At 42.1% G+C, this 10501-nt stretch overlaps 1 protein-coding gene across 2 annotated transcripts; it reads left to right on the top strand.

Annotated features, from left to right (window-relative positions):
- Positions 1 to 5294: 5294 nt before the first annotated feature.
- On the top strand, positions 5295 to 10434 carry LOC119549967 (negative elongation factor A). Of its 2 annotated transcripts, none has more exons than XM_037858362.1 (5): positions 5295 to 5526; positions 6090 to 7021; positions 8653 to 8794; positions 9234 to 9601; positions 9767 to 10434. In XM_037858362.1, the coding sequence occupies exons 1-5, from the start codon at positions 5295 to 5297 to the stop codon at positions 10358 to 10360; spliced, it is 2268 nt and encodes a 755-aa protein (XP_037714290.1). In that variant the 3' UTR covers positions 10361 to 10434. The 2 variants fall into 2 exon arrangements, with proteins under 2 accessions (XP_037714290.1, XP_037714289.1); XM_037858361.1 differs by having other exon boundaries at positions 7204 to 8794.
- Positions 10435 to 10501: the final 67 nt, after the last annotated feature.

The following is a 10501-nucleotide window of genomic DNA, read 5'->3' as shown; positions in this document are numbered from 1 at the left end:
TTCAACTGGCGTTCAACTCGATTGCAGTTGCATCATCAGTGCACTTTTTATAGGAATGCACATGATGCACATGTGGCACTGAAAGTTGCTGACCCACTTCACAATGTTGCCACAGTTGCAGGCCGGTAAGTTGAGCCCCCGAATCGGACTTGTAAATATAGTATTACACTTTAAAAAGTCGAACTTTTAAATACAAATTTTTTACAACAAAATTTTTCCTGCGTTTTCTAATGATCCTCAATTTGTTATTGTTATTTCAATTTGAATAATACTATCTTCATTACTTAATTTTGGAAAGAATGGAAATCAGCCATTTTTGAGATAAACAGTTGATGTTTTTTTATTGTATGGTTCCTTAAATGGTTTCATTCCAAAAATATACAAAATATATTTAAAAAAATTTGTAAGTTTAAAAATTAAATTATACATATATACTTTCCTTACAATTTTTCTGCACTAAGCTCAAATTATGTTTTCTGACTTCAAGTAGTATATATACTATATATATTGAATTCTAGTAAGGAAAATATTTAAGAACCCTTTACTACCCATTCTATATTCATATTTTTCTCAGTGCAGTCATGGCAAATATTTGGCCACTTGTCCGACACGTTTATCGGCGAAAAAAAAATAAAACATGGGAAAAAAACATTTAAGCGGATCAGGGGCAGATATTGTGGCAAACAATTTTTCAACTTGTCCGCTTGTTGGATGGCGCTCAAAATCCAATTTGTAGAACGCGCACCAAGGCGTTTGATAGTCTGATATGCGTGGATCTGCTGATCTGCGGATCCACGCTCACATGACACCGCCAACGCCACAGCCATCCATCAATCATTTGGCCAAAAGAGCCAACCGAGCCAAAAACGCGCCTCAAGTGCAGCTGTTTAGCAGCGCTTAATGTTAATTGATCGAGCTTTTGTTTAATTAAAATTTTAGATTTGGGTCACACGATACTCAAACGTGGTCAAAGGTTCGCTGATATGCGGAAGTCAGGCCCCTCGGTCTGAGCTCCTCTTCCTTCTTAACGTACCCCTATCCATAACTATCCATTAAGCCCGGTTATTTCGATAAATTATGCGGCACTTGGGAAGGAATCTGGCTACAACCCGATATGCCACATTTTTCAGGCCGTGTGAAAACCGAAATCAAATGAAAACGAAAGCGTTTTCGGGAATTACAGTGAAAGGCCTGAAAAAGAAAAAGATATTTTTAATAAATCATTTATGAGAGTTCTGAACATAGTTACAAAATAATAAGAAAAAGCTAGCTTATTAAAAGCAAACAAAATTTTTTTTTCATATTTAATCATTATTTTGTTTACTTAAAATTAGTTTTAGTTAAAGACGTACAACTAAAAAGTAGGGCAACGTATTAGTTTTTATTAGTAAAGGTATGGATGCATACAACTAATTAATCACGTTCCTAATAAATTCACTTTTTTACATTTTGAAAAAACATTTTCAAGGGTGGACCCATTGACCTAGTAAGTTAGCACTTAAGACTTGACCTTATATATGGTATAGAGCTTTTACTTTTACTTTTACTTTAAATTCAAAATAAAAGTAAGGCTAGTAAATGATCCATTAATATTAGATATACAAGGGCTTACTGTATTTTATTTATCTTATATTACAGAGTTTTTACTGTTGTTTAATTTCCCATGCAAACACGCCCTAAAGGAAGACAGTTGACAGCATCTTGGTGGCCTTTCTTTTGTGACTTTTGATATTTTTTTTCATTTTTATGGACTCCAACTGATACTGTTATGTAGACTGGCAGCAGCAACATTTTCGGCAGCAGCAGCAGGTTGTCACCGGTTTCCCAGCAGCAACATTGTCATCATCACAACATCATCATCATCATCATCATACGCAATCGATGGTCTTTTGTTGCTGTTTGGGCTTTGGGTTTTGGTCGGGCTTGTATCTTCTTCTTTGACGCATATTTCGGGGTCTTGACGCTGCTGATTTTGGATGCTGCTGCTGCTGCTTCTGCTGCTGGCCGAACTCTTTTTGGCCAAAATATTTCGATTACCTTTGGATGGTCGAGTTCAGTTCAAGTTCGCGCCTCGAACGGTTCAGTTTGCCTGGTTTTTCCGCTCCGCAGCCGGCATTTATAAATAGAGTGAAGGATAACCCCAACCATCTGACAGGATAATGCTTTGTCCCCCCTTCGGCTAATGTGTTTGTGAAGTTGTTTACCAAAAACGAATTACTGTGCTACGAAACGAAAAGTTCCCAACAAAACCCGAAAACAAATTAATTTTCGGTCCAGTTTAAGCGTTTATTTGGAGATTTATAAGGTAAAAATGTGACTGCATGGAGAACAAATACAGATAATCATCTGCCAAAATCGAACAATAAATATATACTCATTAAAAAGCTGAGTATGACAAATGTCACACGCCCACCAAGTCGAAAAGATTATAAGAAGCAGTAAGCAGTAAGCATTTGTGAACATATTTAGATCTTCTGATTAATTAGAATGGAATGGAAATGGGAAAAATATCATATTTCTTCGCAAGCATATTTATGAATCATATTATGAATATGCATTAGAGAGCTAAAAAAATGTGAATAGTGAGAAATTAATTAAGCTTGATCCTTTAATTTCTTATCAAAAAATATAACAGGACCGAAATATTCAACAAAATATTTTGGGATGTCAAAGAAATGACTAAAATGTACAAGAAATTATTTTCATTTATATAACTGATTTATTTTTTTATTTTCCCACTCCAAAAACCTGTCACCTTTAAAATAATGGACATACGAGTACAACCTTCTTCAACTTAAAATTACATTACATGTTCATGATAATTACATATATTTGTATTTGGCCCACATTTCCGCATCTCTTAGAACCCCTTTACTTCCTAAGAAGCTTATTTTTGTTTGAGAAGTGATGCAAAAATAATGATGCCTAATCCGCAAATGATATGTTGACATAGCAAACTTCTCGACCTCTTGAATCGAAATAGCTAAACGGATATTAAAAAAGGCAAATCACGGAACCCCCGAGCTCGACGAGACAGCCAGAAGTGGCTCCCCCTCAATCTCTTGTGTTACGCACCAGATTTACGTCATCTGACCATAACCAAGCAAATTCCAAAGATGCGGGCTCTTCAAATCTCTGAGGTGAGATCGTGAGAAGAAGCATTGACAGACCCGCGGAAACTTAGATCCTTCTAAAAATACCCACCTATATGCAAACCCATCCCTGGGACAGTCATCAATTTAGCTGGATGACACCCAACGCTCATGGGCTTGTCGGCGCCATGGACTCAAAGTTTGAGATTCGCTATAATTAAATATATATAACCCGTTCTCGTGATATCTGTTTAAGATTTATGGTTCACTTTGGCCCGGCTTGAAAACGTGCTGTCAATTAATTTGCACCGTAACCAAAAACCAAACTCACTCACAGATCATAAAAAGTAATGATCGAGGCATTTGAATTACAGCAAATAATATATATTTTTTCGGTTTAGGCACCTCATTCCATTCTCTTTTATTTCAATTTCAATGCAAAGACTGTTATCTGAAATTTTCCTTCCCTATTCTAGGCTTCTTGTTCGGGTGCCTCTCATCTTAATCATCATTTGTCTGGCATTTTAATGTTTTGATGGATCATTGAAAACAATGAGAAGTAAAACATTTTCTATACCGAATGCTTCCTCGTTGTCTTTGGATTGTTTTCGCTTTTTTTTTTTGTTTGGTTATTGTGCGTTGCTCTTGATATTGACCCTGAAAGTGTCGAATTGTAATTGGAACTCTGTAACGAAAAACTGGTGGCATTCCGCTATAAGTACGCATCCCCTCATCTGAGGAGGTCATTTTCCATTTTCCCCACGACATTTGCATATTAAGTATTGAACAAATCAAAGAAGACTCTGGCCTGAAGAGGGATCATTAAAATTCAATTAGATGTCGCTTAGATTGTCATTATAGAACTGGCCAGCTTACAGTTTGTTGACTTGCGGGAAGGTTATTGACTGCCATGGGGAATGTCAACGGGGCACTGCAATTATTATGCTCGTAATTATATGGTCTTTCAATTGTTACATCATCTGCAAGTCTTATATAAACGATAGAGTTATCATTGCAAATTGGTGGACAATTAGGCTTTTGTTGTCCGTTTAAGTGTGCACACAATTTTAGCAGCCACTATTTGGTTTGATTTTTGCCCCTTTCGAAAACCCTCAAGCTGCACTAATAAAATCGAACTTTTCGCCACTGAATATATTTTCATTGAACAGCTGGTGGAGTGTTTTCTTTACGCTTTGCTTCCTTACACAACAATCGTTGCGAACAATTAGAGGTAATCATTCAGGGTGAATAAGATGGACCGTGTCGTCGAGTTCGTTGCCTAAGTCTTTCGTTTTAATTTGCATGAAATATGAAATTTATCTGTTTCTGTAGCTGTATCCCCGGTCCGCTGTCAGCACATATCACTCGGTAAACATAATAGCCCCAAATGACCTCAGCAGCCGATCGAAAAGCCATCGAGAATTGATTGCTCAAGTGTTTAACTGGAAGCGCTGCGAATACTTGGTTTCTGTTTGCGTTTAGTTTTGATTTGCTTTGGCTAATTCGGTATTAGCCACGTTCTAATAAGGCTCACGTATGATTAATAATCGTGGTCCATCAATAAAACAATGCCAAGTGATTAATGATTGGGTATTGTATGCCTTCGTAAAGAAGTTTTAGAGCAAACACTTCATTGATCCGATATCGATCTTAAATGTTCAAGAGGCATAACATCTAGATCAAGCTTGATCATTTCAGGGTCATCTGCTGCTTATGCTGCTGCCTCCTTTTATTGTGAATGCAAAAGATAAGCCCAATCGAATTTAATTGCCATTTGATGGACACACTTGGCCGAAAATGGCCCGATCTGTCGACTCCAAGAGCCCACGCAAAATAATATCCGCACAGTGCGGACAGTGTTGCAAAAAAAGCACCGTCCAGCTGTAAATGGCATTTGTTTTGGGCCATATAAATCATTTAGTATCCGTTCGATTCGGTTACGTGAGAGCTATGGACACGCCTCGCTACTACATATATGCAGATATATGTTATATGCTAATCTCTAACCCCTTACGTGTTTCCGTTGTCCGCCGCATTTGTATGCAAATGGGCCAAAACACACATTTTAATCAATGAGTTTCGGCCCGATTCATGGTTTATCAATCAGCCTAATGAATAAAGTGTCGCAAATCGCCGCTCACAAATGTCACAATTAATACAATTTGCATGTTTTTGATGTTTGATTTTTGTTTTCCCTTTAGCATGTGGCCACCCAGCTCCTGTCTGAGGTTGGCTCCACTCGTCCTCCTCCTGGTGGGCGTGGTCCAGGGCCAGAGCAGCAGTCGAGAGCACTTCGAGGATGCGGACAAGTCCAGCGAGTACACGGATCAGCAGTTTGACCTGCGGCACACGATTCCCGGAGAACCCGGCTTGGATTATCCCATTCTGAGTGCCCCGCCCAAGACGAGCTTTGTGTGCAAGGGAAGGCATGAAGGTGGGTACTCTTTAATATTATACCTTGAACATTAGTATACAAATAAATGTAAACGTAAATGTAAGGTCGATATTCCTTCGTCGAATTACCATCTGTCATCAAAACGTGTTAGAATACATTTTAAATGCATTAATACTTTCTATTGCCAATAAAACTAGTTTGACTTATAGAGACTTCGAGTTATATAGTAATAGTTTGAGCTATGACATTTCAACTATATTAAATTAACTAAAATGTCAACGTTTCGAAGTTCATAGTTTTCCCCTTCTTACAAATTCAAAATATCTTATAATAACAGATATTACTATATATTCTTGATTTATTTGAATAACATTGTAATTCAAAAATTGGTATTACATAAAAATGTATTATATAGTAATTTATAAGTAATTCGTATCAAAAATGTATATATAATATCAACAAAACGGAAAACCTACTAAAGAGCTCTTATAAAAATGGCTTTATATTAGTTCCAGTCACAGAATGATAAAATTACTTTTTTATAAAATGGTATTATTTAAGTATTCTAATGTAATCCTAATTTATACAAACGTCAATTACAGGTTATTACGCAGACGTGGAGAGTCGTTGTCAGGCTTTCCGGATTTGTGCCCATACCGCCAGAACCCCTCAAGGATTTGGTTTCCTCTGTCCCAATGGAACGCTCTTCAGCCAGAAGAACTTTGTGTGCGATTGGTACCGCAATGTGAACTGCGATGACTCGGAGAGATTCTACGAAATGAACGAGGAGAAATCCGTGGGCAGCACCCACGAGATGATGGAGCGAGTGCGTCACATGATGGAGTACCCCATGAAAACGATCTCAAAGGCTTTGCAACAAACCCAATCTCAGTCGCAAAATCCGCATCAAAGTTTTAGCAAAGATTTAAGCACAGCAAGTGGTGTCCTAAGTCAACCGGCGGTTATTAAACCCAATGAAGTCCAGGAAACCCAAGTTGTAGGACGTGGAGAAGCTATCAAAAGTGAACCTCTAAATGCTGTGAAGACAGGCAGCGCAACTCTGGATAATGATGATGAGGGTATCTATGTGAACAGCTTGGGGGAACTTTCCTCAGACCCTGGCATTCAGTTTGATCACACCAATGCCCACATTGTGGCGGAATATCCCAGGGAATACCACTACCAAAAGCAAAAGAACTTTGCCGAGCGGGTGAATGCTGGCTTGGAAATCCAAACCGATTCGGAATCCAACACTGGAGAGGTGATGGCTCCCGAATACATCAAGCATATTAGAAACACCAAGGACGAGGCCGTGCAAGTAGATCTTGTGTCGAATATAAACAACCTGCTGGATGAGGTATCCACCGATGTGGATCCTTCCGTTTCCGGCTATCAATCCATGGCTCCGCCGAAAGTTAAGCAGCCCTTCCGGTTCCTAAGTCGGGGATTCTCGAGGGGAAATGAAAAGGGCAGCTCTTCCACGGGCTATGGATACATTAAACCCAAACAGACGCCCAGCACTGTCAGATTTACGGTGAGTTTTTAGTACTAGATATAAACTAACTTGGGGTACTTTATCTCTATTCCATTATTTCCAACTCTATCTTAACTTGATGTATCTCTGTCTATCTATCTTTCTATCTATATTGCTACTCTATCAACTATCGCTTACATACGCCACTCAAAACCACAAAACACACATATACACCATAATAGCCCAATGAGATACCCACCGAAGAACAGAAATCCATCGAGCATAAACACAAGTTTTCGAAAACCACAAGTAGCACCACTTCGACATCCACTGAATCGGTAGAACCACTGCTGATAGCACCCACTTTGCCACCCGCTGAGAATGAGGAAGTGACTACATTAGCGGCACCTGAGATTACCTATACCTCCACCTCGGCAGCAGAACCACTTAGTTTTCTGGCACCACCACCAGCAGAAGTGGTGTCTACCGGGGAAGAATCGGCCTTCGAGTCCATTGGCCAGGCAGCTGCTCTGACTGGCAGTCTGCCCATTGCTGAGGATATAGTCCATGTGGAGCAGAGTCCCGAATCCGCTGAGAAGCAGGATGTCCATCAGGAGGCAGCCAAGTTGCTGCTGGCAGGAGTGCAACTCACCTCCCACAACGAAGAGAAGGCTTTGGAAAGGAACGAAATAGAGGTCACCAGTACCACCACCAGTAGTCCTATTACCCCGGTCATGCTCACATCCACCGAAGTTGTGACCGAGATCAGTAGCATTCAGGAGCGCATTCGTGGCTACCGCAGGAATCGTCCTGGAGCCAAGTTGAAGCGTGCCCACATCCGTCCTTTACCCACCGTGCGCACCACAACGACATCCACCACCCCAAAGAGCACGGCAACCACTAAGAGCTACCTGGAACGTCTGGCAGCCAGTAGGTTGCGCCTTTCCAGACTCTCCCAGGCCACCAGGAGCACCACAAAGGCAACCACAACCACCTTGCCCAGCACCACAACAGCTCCAACGACCACCACCACGGTTTCCTCCTTCCAGCAATTACGTGGAGGAGCTGATCCGGGGCCAAACAAGAAGTTGACAGTGAGGGACCTTGAACGCGAGACCAGGATTGCTCCCAGCAAGGCCAACTGGGACACGGTGCACAGCAACTTGCAACGTTTCCAGGTGCAACGCGGCAATCGAGTGTACACACCAGCAACACGAGCACCTGTCAGCAATGTGGGAATCACCTCGAGCACCACCAGCACAACCACCACTCCCAGAAGCTATGTTCAAGCCACCTCCCAACGATCCACCGTCACCATAAATCGCGGAAAGAATCGCTTCTCCAACTTCAAGACCCAAGCGCCAGTGCAAAGAACTCGGGGCACCACCACTCCAAGGAGCACCACCTTGCGGCCCACCTCCTCGCTTTCCTCGCTGAACCAACACATCTCGGCCCTGGCATCCAACTATAATGCTGGCTATAGCTATAACCCGGCTACCCAGACACCCCAGATCAACAAGCCCATCCAACAATCACACCAGTCACCATCACAAGTCTATGCCACACACACCGCCAACGATTTCGCTGGCCCCGCCTCTCAATCCCAAACCACATCCAGCCTTTCTCCCGCCTCCGCTTTCCTTTCCTTCGATAAGCTAACCCGTGCCATTGTTGACGAATCCGTTTTGCAGAATTTCAAGAGTGCCCAGTCACAGGGTTCCCATCAACAGCAGCAACAGCAACAGCAACGCCAGCAACAGCAGCAACACCAAGTGGTCAAGCAGCAACATCACTCGTTCAGCAGCAGCTACGCTAAGCCAGCAGCAGCACAAGGTGAGGATTAGGTCTAGAAATTAATCAAACCATATAATATAATAGTTATACATACAAAGGATTCGATTTTTAAAAATAAGAGCCGATTTCTTAATGTCATGTTCGGGTTACCTAGTCGAAGACTCGAAAATTTATCAAGAACATTTCCTCTACTTAAGAGTTACTTAATGTCGTGTAAAGGTTTTTAATTTTTAAGTGATAAAAAAAAAATGACCAGAAGCTAAATTGTTTAGAAAGACAAATTATATTCTTAATGGGATATCAACTTTACGATCGATAAATTTTTACACAGTGCGAAACACATAGCATTGCCTGTTTTCAAGAGTTTTCAGTCATATAACACATGATATTGAGAACTTAATTACAAAAGTTAATATTAAGAAATTGGCTCAATGAAAGATAAGAGATCTTAAATACAATTACCTTTCTTCTATTTAAGCTATTTCCTCTCTGACTGCACCGCCACGCCCCCAGCAAACAGCTCAGTTACCTGAGATAGCTATGCCCCCCGGAATCGTGATTGCTCGAGCTGAAGGCCAACGTATTGCTCCCAACTCCGCCAGCAACATCATCTCGAACTTGGCCACTCAGGCACCCGTTACTAACAACCAAGGCAACTCTTATGTTTCCCTCAACGATTTCCTAAACAACAAATTCGGTCAGAGTCCTGCCAGCAGCAGCAGCAATATTGCTCCTGCCGCCACTTTGCAACAGCAACATCGAGTGCCGCAACAGCAACAACATTATCAACAGCAAGCCATTCAGCAACGAGTGCAAAAGCAACCGGTACAGCAGCAACGCCAGTCTGTGCAGCAGCATCACCAGTCCGTGCAGCAGCAACATCAGGCGGTACAGCAGCAACATCAGTCCGTACAGCAACAACATCAGTCTATACAGCAGCAACATCAATCTATACAGCAGCAACATCAGGCGGTACAGCACCAACAACAGTCTATACAGCAGCAACACCAGTCGGTACAGCAGCAACATCAGTCGTCTGTGCAGCAGCAACGTCAGCCTGTGCAGCAACAACTGAGCTTCATTTCACAGCAATACCAACAACCCCAGCAGCAGACCATCTACCAGCAATATCAGCAACCACAGCAGCAACAGCACTTCCACCAGCAGCAACAGCAACGCCCCACGATCCACTCCATCCAGCAACCATATCTGACGCCCAACATTTTCGTGCCCTACCAGCAGCAGCAGCAGCAATTGCCGCAGTTTCCGCCTCTGGCTCCACCCGTGGCCGTCTCCTCCGGGAATATTGCTCAGGGACCGGTGATAGCCGGACGCCATGTGGATCACCTGAATATTCAGCTTCCCACGCTGGGCAATGGTTTGATACCCGGATTGCAGTTGGCCCAGAAGCGCAGCGATGTGTCGGCCAGCCAGCTGCAACTCACTGACTCCACGGGCAAGGCCAGCCTCTCCGGCGGATCTGGCAAGAGCCGGGAACGAGCCTTCTACGCCGGACGCACATCCTACGATGTTCCCCAAAGCAGCGTGGGTCGACTGCCCAACGATGTTACGCAGCAACTGCGCCGGCGGTTGCGCCGCTTCTAAACGATATTACGAGATTAACGAGCTAGGACTAAAAACTTAACTTATAGCTAAATTAGTAAACTATTTATGCCTAAGCTAAGCCGAGAATTGTACTATAGATCACTTGTTCAAAAATCATACTCTATTCGTATGTATGTGTGT

Source organism: Drosophila subpulchrella, chromosome 2R (genome assembly GCF_014743375.2).
Source record: "Drosophila subpulchrella strain 33 F10 #4 breed RU33 chromosome 2R, RU_Dsub_v1.1 Primary Assembly, whole genome shotgun sequence".
Classification (NCBI taxonomy): domain Eukaryota; kingdom Metazoa; phylum Arthropoda; class Insecta; order Diptera; family Drosophilidae; genus Drosophila; species Drosophila subpulchrella.
The sequence above is the reverse complement of the archived record's forward strand: the minus strand, read 5'-3'. Positions and strand labels throughout refer to the sequence as shown.